This window comes from Puntigrus tetrazona, chromosome 6 (genome assembly GCF_018831695.1).
Source record: "Puntigrus tetrazona isolate hp1 chromosome 6, ASM1883169v1, whole genome shotgun sequence".
Classification (NCBI taxonomy): Eukaryota; Metazoa; Chordata; class Actinopteri; order Cypriniformes; family Cyprinidae; genus Puntigrus; species Puntigrus tetrazona.
This window is the reverse complement of record NC_056704.1, coordinates 22402967-22426307: the sequence shown is the minus strand read 5'-3', so window position 1 is coordinate 22426307 and position 23341 is coordinate 22402967. Positions and strand designations below refer to the sequence as shown.

Sequence of the window (23341 nt, the reverse complement as noted above, 5' to 3'; positions counted from 1 at the left end):
TAATTAGTCAAATCATAATTGCATATCTGGATTGTGAATGCAGAAGCACAGAGTTCATTTCCTTCAAGGTCTTAAGGAGTCTCAAGGCATAAAAATGAATACCTTCAATAAATCCAATGTTATGGCTGAGGAACGCTAAAAAGGAGAAACAAGACGCAAACGACTGATGTTAATCTAAAGAAGGAGCTCACAGGATGCTCAGATTTGCGTAATATCCTTCAGCTAGTCTTTCTTTTCTTTTCTTTGTGCTATTGAAACATTATCGGAAACTATTGGAATTTAAACAGGTAAATACTCATTTTTCCACATCCACAAGGACCCTTAGAAAAACAAGTGCCAGGTGAACAAGACAGGATAAATCTTTGACATTTTAGAGAAAGCTTTTGAGAACGGGCTTTGAAGGACCTTCAGTCTCAAGGGAATCTTTAATGAATACCTTTTGATGGCACAACTGCCCTCAAAAGAAAATGACTATCCTTGGTTTAAGGAAAACTAATATCTATCATATAACCAAGTATTGTAGACATAATTAAGATGTACTTGTTTTGGAACATATTCATTCTGTGTGTTTTAGGACTTACAATATCTTTTCAAGTGACCTTGCTCTATATGAGCCTACTGAGAGTATTGGACAAAAAAAAAAAGTTTTTTTGATTGCTAATAAGCATTATTTAATACTGAAGCCGCGTTCATACAGTCTGAATTACTGACATGAATCTTGACCAAACAGTTCATCTCACCTACAAAACATACTCAGACCAACAAAACACTTCATATAGGTCTCAAAATAAACTTGTTTCATCATAAAACTGGGAGCAATTCTCATTTAGAAAACATACATTTTGTTCATAACACACTGATTTAAAAAAACCCAACTAAAAACAGGACTACTATTGTTCAACCTCCACATCATATATATCATGGTTGATCTAGTTGAAACTACCAAAGGTATTTGGTATTTGTAAATTTGCCATGAATTGCGCAAGCGAATCTTGACATTCACTAATGAAAAGAATATAGATCAATCAATCATTGTTTTCTGGAATAGGGGGTGCATCTCATGAATCTCCTGTCTGGAAAGCATAAACAGACAGAGGACAACACAAGTTTATACATTCTGACGGTGTATGAACAATCGGGGTCAACAGCCGAGAGGAAGATGAGGAGTATGGATGCATGGTGGAAGTCTACAGAGCAGAGAGGCCAAGGACAGAGGCTCTTATCTGAAGAAATGCAGCAAGTATGTTGTCAAATATGTTGTCAATCACGGCCTTACAATGACTAAAGGATGCAGCTAAGTATTTGGGAGATCGACCATATCCTCGATACTGCAATTCAAACATTTTGAAATGGGCTCTTTCAATCGATATCCCACGTACTGTAATGTGTAAAGACCTCTAAAGTAAGTGTGGATTTTGCTTGTTCTCTCTGTGTTGATGTTGGTTTCCTCTGGGATTCTCCCACAGTCTAGAGACATACAGGACAGGTGAACTGGAGACTGTAAGTGAGTGTGTGTGATGGGACAAGCGCTGGGGAAAATGTATGGATGTTCAGCACTGTGATGATTATGCTCCTCTATCTCTGACACACTTTCACCCACCGGTGTGTCTTCCCCCGATCCGTGTTTCCAAACAAAATCATTTCAAAGACATCCATTTATTAAAAGATAACAAAAAAAAAGAAAGCGATAAAGAAAGAAGTGAAGACTAAATGGAATTGGCTGTCAGCTGAAACTGCATTTAGCCGTGTTTAAAAATAATTATTATGCAATTTCGTAAGAAATATTCTGCTCAGATTTTATATTTCAATACAATTCCTGCAGAAATGGATGGTTTGCCATTGTTCTGAGCCGAATGTGCTTTCATCAGTTTTGAAAGCAGTTTGTTAACATCTGAAAAATGTGCTGAAAATGTATAGTGTTTTTTTAGGTTGTAGAGTCTGAATGACTAAAGTGTTTGCGGATTTTGAAAAATGTGGTCATTGCATGCATTTTGTTTGAAAGCGATGAAAAAAGATTCACAGTCTGGTTTGTATAGACTTCTGTATCGCTGAGTGTGTACAATTTTTTAGTAACTGAACAAAAAACCTGTAACTTACAAGTTCTGGCTTATGTTTAATATATATTGTCACATATAAAATGCATCATACGGCAAAAGCTAAATTAATAACGTAAATCAAGAATAACAGAATTGTGTATCAGATTCCTTAAAAATACTACTGAACATTTAAATGTGCCATTACAGGACATTTTGGTTGAATAATGTTCTGAGCTGACTAAAGATCACAAATGTATTGTTGAAAGCCTGACTTTATTGGAAGCTTTTACCATGATCTTTTCACACTGCTTTTGAAGGCAATGTCAGGATCCAATTTTCCCTAGAATGTCATATTTCAGTAGAGCAACTGAGAAGACCATATCTATACGTTTCTTTATTCTCCCAAAAAGAAAGACAGCTCCTGTCTGTACCAATTAGGGCTATCTGGGCAAGGCCATCTCATCTTTGAGATGCAAATATGAAAAGAATACCAGAGAGAAGTGATGTCTATTGCTGCAGCACTTTAAAATGTATAATAAGGGTGAGCATAGGTCTCACTTTGAACAGAAAAAAATATAAAAAATTCAGCCTCCCAGACACAGTTATGAAAAATGTTCCTTTTTTCACTCATGGTCATGCATTTAATTGTTTGTTGGGAATCAATAACCAAGTTGTAGGTGTTGTAGAAAATCAATAATGGTGAAAGCTGTAGTTAAAGGAAAGCTTCAAGACAAGTTAAAATCTATCAACAACAATGTGATGCATTAAAATAATAATAGCATCATATATATAAAAAAAAATATATATTTAAGATGCTCTTCTGCAGTGAATGGGTGCCGTCAGAAAGAGAATGCAAACTGCTAAAAACATTGTATTTTGGGCAGAAGAGACCTTAATAGACAGATAGACTATGAATCATGTAGACTATTTGTGTTTTATTGTGATGCTTTTGTCAGCTGTTTGGACTCTCGTTCTAACGGCACCCATTTATTGCAGAGGATCCATTGCAGAGCAAATGATGTAATGCTATATTTCTCTGAATCTGTTTCAATGAGATCGCGAACTCATTTACATCCCGGTTGGCCTGAGGGTGACTACATTTTTTGGGTGAACTATTCCTTTAATGTAGCACGCTTAGAATAGAACGTGCACTGTCACAATGATGTTGTATTTCGAAAGTGAACCTTTAAGTGCTTATGCCATTGCATCAAGCATAAACCAGGACTGAACATAAGGCTAATATGAATGATTTGCCTAAATGCCACAGATGCTGTCTACAGAGATTAACCTAAATTGAACTCATTTAAAAAGAATAGAAAAGTCCTTTAAAATAAGCAACAGCTAAACACAGCTTAAACAAGTCGACTTCAATGCAGCTGGGAAAACGGATGACAAAACAAACAAGAAAAACCATTTCCATTAAAACCAGTGTCAATATGCTAAAGTTACTTTCCATTTACTACTTGATCTGTGCTTTCTATGCAGACGTTTGCTCCCTGTAATCTTAATCAGAAGTCAAGCCATTTACACAGTAAACAGGTGTGAGAGGTAGAAATGTGGCGGGGTGCCATGGAGTCACATCTCGCGTAATCAAATCTCATTAGAGACGTGTATGGAATCCTACTGCGAGTCATGCAAATAAGGATGATTAATATTTAGCTATTTGTTGAGGAAATAATAAGGATGGTAAACACAATCATTCTAGAGTCAAGCATCAAACCACACACAAAATGAGCTTTGGCTGAGTGTCTTATGCGCGTAGAGAGCGAGCTCGTGATTGAAATCAGGAGCTGCCTGCTATGTTTTTCATCAGCTTGTTTATAGAAGACCTTGGTTTTAAAGGCTTTACATTTTGAGACAACATAATTATTTACTAAATGAAATATAGCTATGCTATGAAATATTAAAGAAGCGGCCGAGCTCATTTATGTAATTTTTTTTTATTTGCAGTGGTAATGGCTATAAGCTGATCTCTCTGTTAGCAGTTTGGAAGATGATGACCAATTTTTCTGCTTTACACGGCTCACACTGTAGAGTCTGCACAGTGATTTCATACAGAATACTTTGGGGCAGAAAGAAGTGTAAAGTGCCTAAAACAATATTATACTGTAATTCTGCGTTCATGCCGATATTGTGTTTAGTATCGCGATAACGGGTCATATCTGGAGATTCTCCAAAAAAAAAAAAACGCCTGTGTATTGTAAAAAAAAAAGGAAATAAATAAAAACTGTCAGAAAAAATGTAAACAATAAATTGTTACTTTTAAAAATATTTATTTAAATAATATTTCATTATTAAATATATTTTATTTAATTTTTATATAATTTTTTCTTGGTTTGTCAAATGTTATTAAGGTCAGGTGTGTTTATATGTGAGATCTGTGAAATATGAAGGTTATTTTCAAAATTTAAATGGAATAGCTCTAAGAAAACTTATATATCCAATATATTCAAATAGTAATTGCAAACTGTTTACAAAATAAATAAATAAATAGAAACAAAGATGACATCTCCAAGAAACTGGCACACTTTAAAGACTTCTCTTTTTGTCATTGACAGTAAAACATTTAAAACCGTTTCCTCCCCAATGCAAAGCGGGGCATGAGACTGAAGAAGCAGATCAAAGTCATCCATAATCCACTGGCTGATCTTACAGCCTGTAATAATAATAATAAAAAATAAAACATGAAATCAATAAGAAAACCAATGTCCCTAGAATTTATCATTTATACTTTGTACTGGCCTCCTCATACCCTGGATTATATATATCATTGCAAATATAAACAAATTCAATACTCTATCAGTTGTTACTCTGTTTAGAGTCACAATTCATCACTGCTTTTGACGTTATTACCTAGCCTCCCAGCCATATCCTCCGCATTGTCCCTCACGGAGCATCTCTGCCATGGCAATTAAATCCGTCTTGCTGCTGTGGCAGAATCTGCGTTCGAGCAAAGATGCCTGATGTACATTTGATAGTGAAGGCTCAGCAGTAAAGAGAGGATAAAGGGACTCCAGATCAAGCGTAAAATTACAGATGGTGGCCCTGAAATACATCAAGAGATGGTAAATGACTGTCTTTCTGCACTCGACCTGCGTCATACTTCATTACCTTATCAATGAAATGTGCCTCAAACATTGGAAGATGGCAATATTTCTCATTTGATTCTTATAGCAAGCAAGCTGAACGAACAAGCTTTTTCCGCTTTTGTTTACTAATTAACTTTAATCTTGATCAGGTCTATAGTGGAATCCAAATAAATAAAGGTTCTTTATTGGATTCTAGTTGCATTAAGAACCTTTATCCCCCATGGAAACTTTCCATTGCACAAAAGGTTCTTTAAAGTGGAAAATGGTTCTTTAAGCCATTCAAAAGGTTCTTCAGAAAAAAACCAAAAGGTCAAACCAAAATGGAAACCAGAAATAATACTTCTACGCTTTGCTGAGAGTAACCATTTTTTAAACTTCAGTTTGTAAAAACAGACAAGATGTAACACTTTTACAATAAAAGTTCAAGAGACCAGCATTTCACCAGACTAAAAAGTTCAAATGCACCAAAATTGTGGTCAAAAACGTGAACATTGAAATACATGTATAGGTAGCATCTTAGAGCGTTCACATTTTAGCCTGAATATTTTCATGATATGAAATTACTTAAACACATTGCTCGAAACACTGTGTTGATTTTAAAATAAATAAATAAATAATTAAAATGTTTTACACACTAAGGAAAAGAAAGGAGAAAAATTAACACCCTTTTACTACAAGATTCAATTCAGGAACCCAAAATGCTTCTACGACACATCAAGAGTACACTGAAAAAGAAGTAGAAACAAATTTCAGTCAGAAATTGCTACTAATTGCAATAGAAATTGCTTCACAAATGAGAACAAAATGGCAAGTTACACATCACTACAGACTCTCTTTTAAATGCATTTTATTTTTGTGTGTGTTAAAACTGAACTATGATCTGTCTCCCACTTACACTTAGTTCTATAGAATCAAACACACGTGTACACCTGCGTTTAACAAAAGTGACATAAGCCTTCTTGTTCACTGTGTCAGACATGAAAGCTTTGAAAGTCCCTGTTTCCCTATTAAGACGCCATTCATGAACGTTGCTATAGCTGCAGGTCATGAACGTGAAACATTTGACTTAATTTGCCAAATTACGTTTAGCTCCTGAGACTACGCAGAGCAATGTGTTCACTTAGAGCCTTGTATGAAAAATGAAAAATGTCACCCAGCTAATGCACCCGGACGTGAAGCTAAAGCTCAGTCAGTTAACTTTTACACCTTGCCTTTGAAATCTGTTGGTAGAGGAACAGCAGCTTACGAGATCTGTCCATCATAAAGAGGGATCAAAGAGAGCCCAATGTGATACACAGTAAGGAATTTCGATAGCTCTTGTGCTGAGGATCCTGGGAAAATAAAACGAGTGGATCAGCGGTGCGGCTTGTAAGTGTATGTTTAAACGGTTAAGCACTGTTTTCTACTCAGACAGGTAATACTTTTGTCATTGTCGTTTCGACATTGACATTTTTGCCTCGAGCTGACAGGTGACGTGGAAGGATTTTTTGTCAGTGATTGTCCCATGCTGACTGTTTAGCTAATGCCGCAATGCAGATCTATATAAACACGCTTTAGGCTTTGGCAGGATCTTGACAGCACTAGGCTATAGTGACATTACCCTCAGGATTCCCTCAGGAGTTTGGTATGTGGAAGTACATAGACTACATTTTGTGCTTATAATGGGAAGTTTTAATAACCGACACAAAAGTTGTTCGCAGTTACTTCTTTTGAATAATAATTTATGTAAGAATAAAATATGAAGAATAATAACCACGGGCTACATTCGCTTAGTCTCTATATACCAAACAAAAAAAAAAGTGGAGAAACAAAGTTTTCTATTTTCACAATAACAGTGAATAACATCTGTAACCATCAGTCACAGATTTAAAATAGTATCAGAAATGTCACGACTGACAAGTTGGGTCTCATTCACTAATAATGTTGTGGATTCTTCATATTTAAACACATTGGAGAGAACGTTTCACTAAAAATTAACCTATGTTTAATGTATATATATATATATATATATATATATATATATATATATATATATATATATATATATATGTTATATTTTGTGTGTTCATGTACATTATGTAAATTGTACGTGGGCTAATTTTTAGTGTAAAGTTCTCCAATGTTGAACTTATTATATACTTTACAGTCGTCATTAATAAAAAAACGTGCTTCCATAACGGTGCAGTTACAGCACCTGCCAGCAGGGGATAACTGTCAAATCTAACCAGTCAAACCCTAACCCCCGATGCTCACAGCGCATTCTTAAATGTTCCTTGTCGGAGGTGCGGTGGGCCGACAGTGTGTGAAGGCATCCAGTTAGATAATCTGCGGTGATTACATTCCATTTTCCCAGCAATTTTCTCTACAATGGCTTTGTCGCATCTAACGGCGTCATTTCACTGTGAAGGTCAGATGTGGGATTTCCAACCTGTGAAACATTGTGCCAGACATAATGAAGCTGACATGTACGTCTCCGTGACACTGTGTTGCCGCCTTCATGTTGTAAATACATATAGTAAATAGAATCTCTGTAGTGACAGGCTTGTACCCTATACCTTATTGCATATACTGCAGTATAAAACATAGTTAGTTAAAGATAAATAGGTAACATGATACACTGCACTGCAACGCAAGTCACATGCAAAACTCTGTGCTTAAATTTGTACACAAACACTGCACACTTTTTATAAGATTTAAGGGCAGGATAGGTGATTTGGTTCGAAAACATGTTATGCTGGTTGGTCTACACATCCCGATAGCGATCACTAAAGCAATGACTGTGCCAGATTACACGATTTACAATTCTAAAACCTTAAAGTCTTGTTGTGTCGTGAACAATACACGTTTCTCCCTGAACATTCTTCACTTGCAAACTGGAGCGCACGAAGAGGACTGTCAGTCAGAGAACTCAGGTAAAACCGTTTTCTGTGCTTGTGTGCTGCTATTGGCCTGTGTCATAGCTGAGACGGAACTTGTCGTAGATGACTGAAAAAATTAAATACGCTATACTTGCCGTGCTGACATCAAGAAACATTGCAGACATGGCTTAGGTTGCCATGCACTTCGACACGCTACAATGAATGCTGCATTTACGAACCATCAACCTACGTCAAGCTAATCGGGCCTGAACCAAGCTAAATTTGTGTAGTCTGAACGGAGCTTAAGGTAAGTGGTCTAATTTTTTTTAGATATGCTAATCCTTGGAAAGCATAGGACCACAAAATGGCTTCGAATATTACGTTAGGCTGTCCTGTCTGCCTGTCAAATGTATTTGTTCCTGTTTGTGTAGACATGAGACGTCATCAGTGAGTTCCAGCGAAAATGAAAGGCGCCATTATAGTAACATAATGCACTCTGTAGTGTAATGTTTTCTCAACGGTGAATAAAACATGATGATGTCTGCCTGAGCGCGTTCATCGTGTGTTTTAGAGTGATTACGTGGGAAGGGCGGAGATCTTGTTTACAAAGCTAGCTTGCAATCGCTAACCTTCCCGAAAAAGCCTACCATACCTTTAAAGACTTAAAGAAAACAATCCACTAATATAATTCAGGCTCAACATCAAAAGCCCGCATTGACATTAAAGTTTGTAAAGTGCAGAATCATAAAACAAACCAAAAAATATCCTCAGCATTTTCAGTGTGATCAGATGGAATACTACTCTATTACATCTGTCTCATTGATTCCAAATGCTGATTTTAGCAAAGATTAGGCTCAACAGTCAACGCACATTGCAATGCGCACCGGCCAAAATTGGAATGCTAACGCTGCAGTGTGGTCATTAGCAACCTGTCATAGGTTATCAAGATAATCATTAATTATTAAAATTTTAATGTTTTCCCTTATTTTCAGAATATCAAAAACAAGGTATCGTAGTTATTAATTATCTTTAAAATAACACTTTTAATATAAGTACCAATGATGCACTAGAATTAATTTGGTTATACTCACTATTTGAAAAGATATACATACAAGAGATATTGTGTTCTTTGCTTTTCCTCATTTGGCTGCATGTGACATGAATTGTTATGCTACGCCCCTAATAAAAATATCGGTTTAAAGTGGCTGAGCTACTTATATATGAGTGGGGACACCATCTCTGCATAAACTCATTGCTCACAGATCATAAGTAACTGCAGTGGAGGAAATATATATAAGCTACTGTATAATATAAAGAGGTCTAAAATTCCTGGTGAGAACAATTTATATCAATGGCAGTTGCTCGCCTGGCACACTGCTTGAAGCATGTGGCCTTATGTCTTCCATCTTTGCTTCAAGGGTGCTTGATTCTGAATACAATTTGTCTAGGGTAAATCACCTGAGCTGTTAATTCCATGTGACTGATTATTCTATATCACAACTGCTTGCAGCAGACAGGGGAAAACAAAAGTCTATTTCACGCTGTTATAAGAGCCCCCAAAAACCGGTCACTGGTGAAACATCTTCTGTAATATAATGATTTTCTGATTTATATGCTTGCAAATATATATTTCCAAAATACTGTATGCTGTGAAATGAGACTTTTTTTTGCCACTGTGAGGCTATTCTCACAGAATGCTTTTTTCCCCATTCCAATATGCTACTTTTTCGATAGTTTTTCGATCGTTTTAAGATCTAAACATGCAGTAGATGGACATCTTTGACCGTTGCACTCACCTCAAAGATCTTTTGAAGTGTCTCACGCTTAAAACAGCATTCTAAAATGCAACGTCATGAACAAGATGCTGCAAAAGACCAAAGAAGCACAAAAAAGAACTTGAGGCCTTGCATTCTTTTCCCCATTCACTTCCTCCGTCTAGTATTTTTTTAAAGCGAAAATGCATTCTGTGTGAATTGGGCCCAAATGTTGTAGCCATGGCCCAATGGTTTTCTAAATCTTACTTTACTGTTATAAAAATAAACCCCAAATAGACCAACCATACATTACATTACCGTTACTTGGGCATTCTGTGTTTGCTGGGTAGAAGTACATCTGTAATTGCTGAGTATGTGTACAGTATGTCAGTGTGGCAGCACTGAGACCTTCAAAAAAGTCTTTATACCACAGACCCTCTTTATTTCAGTTAGCAAGTGATCTATATTAATTCATTGATTCCAATAGAGTTTAATTTTTGCATAAAAATAAATTGGTTGAATATATCTCCTGCTAACAAATTGCATGTCACACAAATTAATTTAAAATAATGAATGTGTAATTTGACAGAACATCTCAGCGTTGTATTGAGAAACATTCATGAAGGTATTTTTTTTTTCCAGTGAGCACACCTGCTTTAGAATTAGTTAAATACTTTCCTACATTTCTGATGCCTTAAAATACAGCCTTCGTAAGCAGCTCACTAAATTTTAGAGCAGAGCAATAGATTTCTGGTGCTAAGGAATCGAATTTCTGATAGCTTGTTTCTACAAAGCATAATAATACATTAAAACACCCCGTTGAAAACACACTCACTTGGGTGTTTCTATTTATGACCGTGACTCATATATTCTGATTGTCTCTCCATAGAACATTCATAAACCCTTAATACTTTGACCGGGCACACGCGTTAATTGCAGGAATTAAGTAGTGTTGTCGCAGGCAGTAGTGGTCTCTAAATTCCTCCTTGGCTTCTTAGAAGTGTGTGGGTTTGTGGGGTGGGGGCACCTGATTTATTGTTCAATAAAGCCAGGACCTGTTTTGCTCAATTAACTCTATTTATCTGAGTAATGGTATTTTACTGAGTCTGCCCTTCCCACTAAATCGAGGCAGCGACGTATGCATATGGCATCAGAGTCTGACTGCATTTCATTCAATTTCCTCTGTGAATCAACAAAGGGAAAATGACTTGGCTATATAAAGCTATATATGCTCTCTGTGTTTTGAAGGCAGTATAATGGAATAATTTGCTAGTCTTGTTGTCAAGTCATTTGTCAAATAAACACAGGTGTTTATTCGTATGCTGAGGCAGAAACCGATTCATCATTAGGCACTGGTTGGATTAATCAAGTATACATATACAACCAAAGTCATCTTCCATAACCTGAGGACTTTTAATCAGCTGCCTATCAACATAATAATTAATAATAATTACATTCAGGTAGCATGGAAAATTGTTTATGTCAACACATAATCAGAAATAATCATAATAACACTGATCGGCCTTATAAGAGACTTTAATGAACCTGTTTCTAAAGAAAATAGGGAGAACATCTGGTGTCCTCGCGCACATGAAGTTTGTGGAGATGATCACACACTTCAGATCACCAAAACCGTCACCAAGGTCTAGAATTTAAGGTTCCTTGGAGGCATCATTACTAAACACCTCAAATGGAAAAGCAACATTGTCTTCAGAACTAAAAAGCTTGTATTCCCTGTGACTTCTCAAGAAGTTCAACCTGCCTCAGGCGGTTCTAAAGTTCTTTTTAGTCTTACACTGTTATTGTTGAATCAATTCTCACCTCACCAAAAGCGCTTGGTATGTGTCAGCCACGCCATGTGTTTTAAACAAATCGTGGGTTGCAACCCTGCCCCTTTTTCCAGAATGTATACTATCAAGGCCTTGGATTGAAGCAACATCCTACTTGTATCTTAATGTGCAGTCACACTTAAAATGCCCGTTTTAAGTAGTTGCCTGTTATCAATAGTGTAGCAATGCACCTCACACAAAAGTAACAGAAGACGTTTGCTATTGGCCAACATGGCAAATGTGCACGAGCAGCTTCAACAAGTGGTAACCTATTTTATACTAAAACAAATTAACCTATAGTATAATTCCTATTGAAATGACTGGATTTTGTCCACAAAAAATAATGGTGGTTGTTCCTGCAAGAATGGAATGTCATGCAATGCAGTAGCTCCCAGCTCAGATTTCACTGGTGTTCTAGTTGGACAAAAAAACTGCTGGTTTGAAAGCAACTTTTGTGAGGTCATTAGTTCACCCACAAATGAAATCTAGCCTGTGTTTTACTCACCCTTGAGTCATCTGAGGTGTATATTACTTTCTTCTTTCAGACAAGTAGTCTCCTCGAAAAAATAATGTCTTTACAATTCCTTGTACTTCTAATTCATGACTGGTGTTTTATTTTGTTCTCTCTACACGTTTATCACTAATCTTGCCATGCTGACTTCCTATGCCAGAACTGTTTCCGATGGCGGAAGGCGGAAGTCAAAGAAAAGTATTTATTACATTTGAAATATGGATATTTTCCTTACAAAAACGTACAGATTCGCTTCAGGAGGCCTTTATTTACCCTCTCGGAGCCATATGAGCTATGTTTTATTACCTGCCCACTGCAATAATAGACCTTAGAAGAGCCAGAACAATTTTTACTACTCCGATTGGATTTGTCTGAAAGATGTAAGTCATATATACCTAGGATGGCTTAAGGGGGAGTAAATAACAAGCTAATTTTCTTTCTTTTTTTCTTGTCATCTAACCCTAGTCTCGATATTCTGACATGAAGGTGCAGTGACATTAGAGAAATTTTGTAAACAAAGAGGCAACTCTATTGTTGACTAACTTTTCTTATAGGATTATTTAACTTTCTTTAAATTTCTGTATTTATTTTGTGTAAATTCAGTATATAAGTTTAACTTTCTTGGCCAATAAACCTTTTGATTTATGAATTCGTAGATTTTAATATGTACTTAATGTCAACTGAAAATGCATCCATATAAATACTATTATGCCAGCTAAACATGCCTCAGTGCTATCGTAAATAATACCGAATTTTCAGCCGTATTCATCATTAATTTGAAGCTTACACTTTCATTTTAGGTATCACATTTTAAAGCAAAAGAAAATATGCACTGCTAAGCTCCAGCAAGTAATGAAGACAGAGACTGCAGAAAATCCAATCAATACACTGTCTCTGTGAGCACTGCGCTCGGCCCCATCTTCACTTGAGGTCTGTCTCTAGCTACATGCGAGAAAAAGAAATTAATTAAATACACAAATATTTCACATCTTCTCTGGGTCAGGCTGGTGTCTAGACTCCTAATTGTAAAAATGAGACGGCTCTTGATTGGGTGCTGCGGAAGTTTCATCTAACGTCTCTCTGTGAAATGCAAACCCTCATTATAGAAAATGTAGGCATTGCACCAGTACAGTATACGTTTCAGTTTCCAAAAGCGAAATAAACGCTAACAGGGGACGGAGCAATTATAATTCTGTTTACATATTTGAAAGATAGCAGTAATGGAATTCAGCTCACATAGAAAATGTGAGAACTTGGGGAGCGCGGAATGTGAAGTTGTGAATTATAGAGATACTGTATAAAGAGATTGCGAGGATATCTTGTGTACTGTTAAGCCAATCCATAAGTCTCAAGCTGAGGGTTAGATAAAGAAAGTAAAATGCTGATACTTTTCCAGAGTTTTTACAGTTGACTGTTTGAAAGAAGTTCTTAGCAGAGATCCGACAAAATTGCTTTTCATAAAAAAAAAAAAAGTTCAGATATTTCTGCAACAGTAAGGAAGTGATTGGTTGATGGTCCAGCAAGAGTGAGCATGGTCTCAGCAGGGGCAAACTGGGTTATGCTAACCAGCCAATCCTTGACCGAAACACTGAAGCACTAAATGCATTATTGAGTTAATCTTCAGTTGAATCAGTAGCCAAATAAAAGCTACTGTGTTCTCCATGGAGAGGGTCAGCTCAGGTAACTGATATGCTGAGATCAAGTTACCAATCACTTTATTTCAGAAACAAAAAAGAGAGTGCACTTAAAATTCCTATAAAAACTCCTCTCTTCTTTACTTTGCTGAAGTTGCTTTACATAGAAGAAAAATGATGGTGAATGAAGCTTTCATCTGAAGTGAATAGCTAACGGCCCTTTTGGCTTAGGGACCAATTCATTTGCTGCCAAGTTGCAATACGGTAAAATTATTCTTTCACATGTTCAGGGAGAAAGTCAGTCAGTCAGTCAGCCAGCCAGCCAGTCAGTCAGTCTGTCTGTCTGTCTGTCTGTCTATCTATCTATCTATCGGCCTGTCTTTCTGACTGTCTGTACATCCGTCCATCTGTCTTGTCTCTATCCATATTACCTTAATTGAAGTTGCAGATATCTTCATTTTATTGTGCTGCTCCATGGAGGCTGATCTTTGGGCTTTCTAATACAATATCAGCTTTTTATTTAGTGGATTTCATCTATTGTATCCTCAGGCTGCCCACTCAGTAAAAATGTTGCATTATTGATATCTCTGTGTTGCTGCGAGATGCCGTATCTGTATATGCTGAACACATCATAAGAGCGGCTGACCCCTCCGTTCTTCTTCTCATTGTCTCATTTCCAACTGCTCCACCACTTTCACCGAGGTTATTTCCCTGACAGAGCACATCCGTGTTCTTACAGCCAAATACATAGATTTCCTCTGGGATGAAAGCTTATTGAGCACAATGTCTGATATGCTTGGTAAAACCATATTCCAGGAATATAGCAGAATCTACGGTGCGTAGCTCTCAGACAGATGTACTATTTTATAGATCTTTACTTACGATATATCTTTTCACAGACTCTGCCTGCAGTATCCAATACTTTTTGCTGTGTTAACTCCAGTGTTTTTTAAAGTTCTTGTCATCCTCAGTCTGCTTTTACCTTAATGTGTTCAGCAGTGGGCCTGGAGTATGAAAGCCAAGTAAAATGTTTTCCGCACTTTTATAAAAGCCCAGCAATAGGATGCATGCATTTAGGCATTAATCAGCACAGAAATGTTCAAGAAGCAAAAAGGCTGTGATGCTGCATTCAGCAAGCCCAGAGTGAAGAAAAATGATACAATTTAATGTCAAATCTGCACACAAACCTCATTCAACATCCTTAAACATGCAAACGGAATGTACAGAAACATTGTACAGAATCTGGGTTTGACTCTATGCGGAGCCATTCCAAAAGCATACATAAATGAACAAAACTGCATTTCCTGGAGGACTTATGGGATTTAATGCCAATGTGGAATTTTGGAATTCCAACCCTGTGTCACGGAATCCATAAAAAATCTGTTTTGTCATACTTACCAGAGCATCAAGGTCATTCTAAGGCAAAAAAGGTGTTTTTTTGTTTTTTTAAACATATGAACATTGAGAATGTGCCTATTTTGATGATATACTGTATTATGGTTAATGGGTTAAGAGCAGCAGACTCACTGTAGAGTTTATGTGGTATATGTGAATATGGCTATGCAGCTTGTTAGTATAGCCCGAACCGTTAATTAGAATAATTTCAATGCAAACACTTTCAAACAAGGATGTGAGTAATTGTGAGTCAACCCTTATGTTGCCTTACGCTTTTTTGGATTTCAACAGAAATTATGATTATTTAAGCAACAACTCCTTTGTACACATAATAACCCACATTTAATGAATGCACAGTATACAGTGTCTGAAATATAAAATGTCAATAATATTTGCTTCGAACGAAAAATAAAAATACAAAGTTCATACCCTGACATAAAACTTGCTTGGCTACATGATGACACGAAGAAAGCAAAAACGGTGCACAGAGTTTGCATTTACAAAAAAAAACAAACTTTCTGGCAGCTCCAAAGTCACCAATGATTTGCAAAGATTTAATACAAAAACACCCCACAAAAGTATACACAACTGACATGATTGATCAGTTACAGCACGCGAAACAAACTAAGCTTCGTAAAATGGTGTGAGTATGACTGAGAGTTTGACAATAACACATTAATTGCAAAAATGTCCTTCGGGTGCCGTTATGCCGAGCTTTTTTCCTTCCGTTTCCTTTTGACTGACCTTTTGTGAGAGCTTGTCCAACAAATAAATTGTCCGTGGTCCATTATGCTGTGCTCTGATTGTTTCCCTTGATTTCCATGGAGACCCTCTCCTTGCGTCCAGAGTATTCTCCGATAAAAGAGCCGTCCTCGTTGAAGTGAGCGTCCTCGTCGCCGTAGTCCACCATGCTGTCTCCGCTGTCCCCTCCTTTCAAGTCACCATTCAACGAATGCTGGCTGCTTTTCAATGGTTTCTCATCATTATCGCTGTGTAAGACATGGGAAACAAAACTGAGTTTGGCTGTCTCGTCCTTGTTATGTTCGGGTGGTTGAACGCTAAACCAGTACCTTCCTCTAGTAGATATAGAGGACCTGGGTAAAGTATAATTTATGAAAAATCTTAATTCAGCTAATTCAAGTAATTTATCAATTTTTTTAAACAAAAAAGTATAATAAAATATAACATTAGCCCGTATGACATAGATAGTCCATATGTGCATTATTTTCCTATTATTTACACTATCATTTAAAAGTTTGGGGTCAGTTATAAAAAAAAAAAAAAATAAAATAAAAAAATTAAATACATAAATTAATAGTTTTATTTATAAGTTACAGAACATTTTATTTCAAAATTAAATGCTGAAAAAAATATATTATTATCGATTTATGAATGATCATGTGACACTAAAGACTACAATAATCACTGCTGAATTGCAATATTATTTTTATAATATTACTGTGTCACTGTATTTAAAAATACCCTTGGTGTGCATAAGAGAGATCTTTTAAAAAACATAAAAAAAAACTAATAAATAAATATATCTTACTGACCCCAAACTTTTGCATAGTAAGTCTTCTGAAGCCATATGCAAACTTTGCGTAAGGAAAAAAAATAAAAAAATAAGTTCACTTATAATATAACTAGGAGACAGTTTGGCCCTTGGTTGTGCCCAAAATTAATCATCAAAAGGTGTTTAACAAACAACAAATGCTGATTCACAGTCAAATATATTATTAATTTTGAGAAAAGGAATAATTCATGATTTATAATGGCTAAAGTCTGTTCCTTATACAAATCTGCTGCTTGTATTCAGAAGGCCTGAAATATAACAAACAAAAATACCCATACAGGATCGTAACAACATGAGGGTGAGTAAATAACAATAATATCGCCAGTATTGTGTGAACAACTCCTTAAAAAGAGCAATAGCACTCCACACTCCAGCATGACAACTCATTCCTTTTTCTAACACACAGTACATGTGCCTATGAATCCACCAGCCCCAAACCCAATGGAATGGCTAATATGACAGAAATATTAAAAATTCTGAAGGTGGATGGGTGCATCTGAGCATGCATTATCTTCACTCAAACCGTGAAGCTCATGCATTCACACTGTTTGACGTCTGCATAAAACAAGCCTTGTGTTTTAAATAGTAAAACACAAGACACTGAGCACATCTAGAGTTCAGCCTTCATCGTGAACAATATAGCTCAACAGTAGCTCAAAAAACTTCAAGTTAATAATTATCGCTAGACACTGTTCTTGAAAAGATTGGTTTTGGATCACCGAATGATTAAAAAAAAACAAGCAACACGTTTATTGCTGGCCTCAAGATAAGTGTTTTTCCTCTAAACCGGATTGTTTACCATCATCCTACCGGGAAATCTTTTGTTCGCTCGATCTCAATACAACATCAGTTTCATTTTTTTACAGCAAAGCCATTGTTTCTAAAGTGCTACGTGTTTTCTAGCTACTCACAAAGCACCACGTGAAACAGGAACACATCAGCGGCACTGATGTGTGAACAACATTGGTTTTGTTGTTATTGTTTAGCAGCACATACGTGTGGTGGTTACTTTAGCTTGCTGCACGTCCAGAGCTCAGGCTGGTTTGGTGCTGGCTTTCGAACCAAAGAAAAAATGCACAAATTACAAGGAAACAGTGTCAGAGGTTGCAGTCATTCTGCCGCTATATTCGCAGTAAATCTTGGTGGAGGTTTGAAATACCTGTATTCACAGAAGGTATCATCATTTATGCCCTGGGACTCCAAATCAGGGTGCAGGTCCTCCTTTTCTTTCACTAAATCAACACAAGAGAAGATTGTAAGTTGAGAGAGGCTAAAAATATTCTTTATATGTTGTACAAATATCCTAATATAAAATATTATTATTATCGTTTTTTTAAGACAGTAAAGGTATTGACATTTAAAAACATCCTTTCTGATTTAAAAATGAATATATACTATTGTACATACACATATATACATTATATATATATATATATATATATATATATATATATATATATATATATATATATATATATATATATATATATATATATATATTTGTATGATCAAGACACGTTGTAAATATGCTAACCTTAAATTACCTTTATTCTTCATACATAAAAGTAATTTAAGGTTAGCCTGTATTAATTACATTTCATACCAGCTGTTCCATTACCTTTTTCCAATTCATTAAGATTATTATTATTAAAACTGTACTGCATCAGCAAGCACATTGGCAAATTCACATTAACACATGTAAATGAACAGATCTGGTGCATGCTGTTTCTGTACAGTAATTAGAAAACTTTCACAGTTGTAAAGGTTGCAGAGGTTTAGAACATCTAGTTAAAAATACAATGTTATTGGGTAGAACCTTGATTCATACCCAATTTGCAGCCCCCAACGAAGATGTGCAAAATGTTCTAAATATAAAAGCATTAACACATTCCATGTGCTGCTGTGATGATCGAGCTGTGAATTTTATAAACAATGTTCTTCCATCTTAATTTCAGTGTGTGTTTCTTACTTTTAGATAAACCCTTTTGGATTTTTTTATGCTTAAAAGAAAATCTCCGCACAGTTTGTTAGGGTTCTCTGAGTGCCGTTTAGCAGATTCGGTTCACATTCACAAAAGAACTCCGTAATTTTCCCCAGCAACTGATTTGTTTCATTGTGCGAGAGAATACCTGAGTACTTTCCGCCTTTATTTCGGTTCACGAAGCAAGCTATGAGCACTATGAGGGTGAGCAGAGCTATGGCGCACATGAGCCCGATGAACCAGCCCTGGTTGGAAATGCCTCCGTGAATACTGGCCAGACCTGCGAGAGACAAAACAATCTCTTAGTTTGACACTTCACCGAATGTTGACATCTACCGAGAACGCCTTATACTAAATGAGAGACACCAAGCAAACTCTAGAATGGAAATGTGCAGATATTAACAGTAAACCGCCAGACCGCAAGTCCAATTAATCGACGGCAGAGGCCGATAAAACATAATTTCTTTTAATCAAGTCCACAGAACACATGCTCTGGGATGGACATGAGGCACACCACGCATGATAATTTTATCACAGGATGTCGCTGAGATGGGAAAAGAGGAGACAAAGGCGATTTTGCTTTGCATTTCTGTCATCTCGGAGACTACGTTCCCCTCACCTTTGGCACTGGTCCTGATAACGTCTTCAAAAATACTAGAATTATCAACCCAGCTTTTAGTCATAAGACGCACTGTGTATTCAGTCCCAGGTTCGAGCCCTTCAATGATGTGGAAAGTCTTAGAAGAATTTAGCGCATCGGAAATCTTCCAGTTACCTTCACCTACAGAATGTACATAGTGGGCGAAGTGGTGTTAGAATACTAAGAATGTTCTACTCTATGTACACATAATTATACTGTATATGGGGGGATGAACAATTATTATCGCTGCCAAATTAACATTGCGTAATTTGCTAAAAAAAATGACTATATAGTAAATATCTAATCTATAAAATAATTAGATACAAAGATTGTAAATTTACAATGCTCTAAAGGCTACACAAATAGCTAATAAACTATTTTATTTTTTGATTCAGTTTACCATGACTTTATAAACTACAACAACCTCAAGGTTTCATTTACAAGAACAAGCATGGAGAACAGTAAGAAAAGCTTACGGTTGTTCATAAAGGCAACAAATAACTCTGACTCCGTCTGTTCTGTGCCTGGAATCCAGCTGATATTTGCAAAGTTGTGACTAACTGAGGTGCTAATATTCAACAAAGCTGAGAAAAGAGAGAAATGACACAGAGGGTTAGTACTGTAAATGACACGAGGAAGGACTGCTTGTTAGATGACTTGGAGGAGAAAGAGCGCTTTCTTTATATTCACTGTATTACATGAACTTTAATACACTGTAATGCATAAAGCCAAATATCAGTTCAGTGTAATGCTGCTTATTGGCCTTGCCATATTTTTCAGTTTCTAATGCGTTTTCAAGTTGCAAAGCACTGCAAAAAAAATTATAAAATAAATATCAAATATGCATTGCAGTAAAGGCCAATTCACACCAAGGATGGTTACCAATAAGTTTTAAAAATCATTCAAAATCTTTAAAATATAGCATACCGCATCTACAGATTTAACGGAACAGAGAGAAAAACAATTGTTGGAATCATGTTGAACTTGAAAATTAAATATATCGGAATCCAAAGCGCTCAAGCGTTAGAAATAGTAGCACATGCTTATAATTAACATGATGATATTGTGCAATGGTGTGGATGCTAATATAGTCATCGTTTTAGTTATCTTTACTTTCTTGGTCATTGTCTTTGGTGTGAACGGTCCTCAAAACTGTCCTAACCAGGCGTGAAACCAGAGATAAAAAAGATAATTTTCTATGTTTATCTAGATTTTAGGTAGGTAGCCCCACCCACAAGAAAACCTAAATGGTCTAAAGTACAGCTCCGCAAAATATTTTAACTTCATGGCAACTTGGAATTATCACAGTCATGTTAAAAACAAATAAATAGATAACAACTTGGAGTTGTTTACAATTTCGGAAAAAAATAATGTGTTTCAATGGACACCCTCATAACAACTAATTCATTTTTGAATGAATTTTATTAGCATATGACATCACCTGGTGAATTAAGAAACACTGGAGCGTTCAAACTAATTCTAAGTAATTACCAGTTTGCCAAAAAAATTTTTGGCTACTTAGGAGCTCCTAATTACTGTAATTTTGTCATGTGAACACTAAATGTGTTTTGATTGGCTGGTAGTTGTTACGTTGCAGAGCATTTTTACATTCACTGTGGTCAGGCTAATTACTTGTCACTGGAAGCCCGAGTGTCACGGCTGGTTAGGACACAGCGTAAAGAAATGAACGTGACGGGACGGCACAAACAAAACGGCGGATCTTTAGATGATAGAATGGAATGCGGTTTAATTTCAATCAGAAACGTAGCTGCGAGTCTCGTGTAATTAAATGACTAATTAACGACCTGAAATAATGATGTGCTCGTTACACAGGGTGAAATAAGAGGAAATGGGAGATAATTTTAGACAGAGTCGCAGAGTAATAATTACGCAGTCACCAAATACTGGGAGCTGCAGAAAGACCTGAACACAGCGTACGCCGTTTCTATTCAGGAAGCTACAAGTATTCGACTTGGACAATTGCTACCTACACAGCGTGCCACCAGAGCTATATCAATCACAGATAACTTGTGTTTTCATCACCTTCAGGTGTAGCAATTAGGCAGACTGTTGTCTGCTGTCAAAACTCATTACCACACATCTCAATCACACAACACCTCTCCCTTTGGGCAAAACATGCAAATGGAACACATTTATTCTCAGGCTCTTTTCTGGATATCGTATGCACCGAAGGACCGAAACTATCCTGCCCGTCCCATCGCCCCATGCTTGAATGACATCCTCTAATCGTAATGCGTTTCCATCCACCCTGTTATTGTAGAAATTGCGTTAATCATCGGTGCGGTGTGACACCTTTGCTTGACACAGAAATGGCGCTATAAATATTGAGCGAGATAGCTGGAGGTTTGTCAGTCCGCATCTGCCTCCACAGCGGGAGGGAGAAAAGCTCACACCACACGTATCCTGTGAGACTGCTCCCCGAAAGCCACTTTTGAGGGGAAATTTTGCAGCGAAATTTAAATGGCTTCCTCTTATCCATTGAAAAGCCGAAGTGGGTTACATCAGCACAGCCAACAAATCAGACCTTGCCATATCCATAAATACACTAATGTTTGGGGTCAGCAAGTTTTTTTATTATTATTATTATTATTTACTTATTTTAAAGTAATTAATGCTTTATTCAGCATTCCGACAGTAAAGACTTGAACTTTTTGGTTTTTGAAAACGGTTTTCACAAATATATTAATCACTGTTTCCTACTGTGACAAATACAGGAATTGTTTCTTGAGCAGCAAATCAACATATAAGAATGATTTCCGAAGGAACGTGTGAAACTAGACTGGAGTAATGATTCAGCTTTGTGAATTAAATTTGGATAAAATAGAAAACAGCTATAATTGCATTTCACAATATTACTGTTTTAGCTTAGCCTAGCTTAGGGGATCATACTGTAAAAAAAGTTATTTTAGAAATTAACCAACCCCAAACTTTTGAGTGCGTTTGTTAATACGTAACTGAATATTTCCTGGCATAAAAAGCCCAATTGGTTTCTCATTTGTTCTTCTGAGACTTGTTTATTTTGTGTGGTTTAGTACCTATAGAAGAAAGAGTAGCGTTAGCCACAGGAGAAACTGTGGTTTTTCTTGGAGGAAATCGTGAGCCGGATTTTCCTGGAAAGAAAGACAGTATTTTAAACGGTTTGAACTATTCTAAGGGGGTAATGTGGCTAAGAAATAAGCAGCTACGTGATGTACTAAACAAGCGGATGCTAAATGAAATACAAAAACTGTCTATGTTAGCTGAACCATAGCATTATGCAAGAAATATTTTGAACGGATCAAACAGGATTAAATGGAATAAATCAATTAGTTTCTGCTACCAACAAAAAGGAGATGACAGGTTAATAGTGAGGTTTATCTAATTTAGCAACCATCAAGACCTGCACTGTCAGCTAGACTCACACAAAGACAGAGCAAAAAAAAAAAAAAAAAAAAAGATTATGCTTCTACGGTATATGAAAATGAAATGATTAGCCTATTATAAACGCATGCACTTTCAAGATAGAGTTCTACAATACAGCAACAATTTTATCTTCTAGTCTAGCGTGTTAGCTATTTCTAGCGCTAAAGAAAACTGAAGACTTCATACTGATGTTGAAAGAGGCCACATCTGTTGAAGCTGGCAAAACAAAAGCAATAAAGCAATGAAAAAGACATATTGCAAGGACGACAGAAAGACACTGAAATCACAACTTTAGTTCATAAGACAGCTTGTTTATAAGACAGCAGTGCCTGTTACTGAAGCATTAAAGCGAGAAAGCAATAGCAAGAAGCTTGGAAAATTCCATTCCAAAGTATTTAAAAATATGATGTCATATTTTTAAATGTCGCACCAGAAATATGGTTTTGAAATGCATTTTGTATGTATCGGATGGAACCATGGTACGTGATATATATATAGTAGGGGAAAACTTGTTTGTGTGGAAGACAAAACTGGAAATTGCCATTGTCAATAAACAAAAAAAATCAAAGTTCCATGTTGTATTTTCTTGGCAGCATTGTTGCATAATATTATATACTA

The 23341-nt window shown here is 36.3% G+C and overlaps 1 protein-coding gene across 10 annotated transcripts in view; it reads right to left on the bottom strand.

Annotated features, from left to right (window-relative positions):
- Positions 1–14855: 14855 nt before the first annotated feature.
- The window catches only part of chl1b (cell adhesion molecule L1-like b), a 76345-nt gene continuing 67859 nt past the window's right edge, over positions 14856–23341 (bottom strand). For 6 of the 10 annotated variants that reach the window (XM_043242512.1, XM_043242513.1, XM_043242511.1 and 3 more), the window contains 7 exons: positions 22910–22939; positions 22357–22431; positions 19777–19884; positions 19280–19441; positions 18809–18940; positions 17839–17911; positions 14856–16095 (listed from right to left, as the gene is read on the bottom strand). In XM_043242512.1, the coding sequence (XP_043098447.1) occupies positions 15894–16095; positions 17839–17911; positions 18809–18940; positions 19280–19441; positions 19777–19884; positions 22357–22431; positions 22910–22939 (782 nt within the window). In that variant the 3' untranslated portion in view covers positions 14856–15893. Of the gene's footprint in view, positions 16096–17675; positions 17733–17838; positions 17912–18808; positions 18941–19279; positions 19442–19776; positions 19885–22356; positions 22432–22909; positions 22940–23341 lie in introns of all 10 variants that reach the window. The other 4 variants (XM_043242518.1, XM_043242517.1, XM_043242519.1 and 1 more) reach the window with 4 other exon arrangements.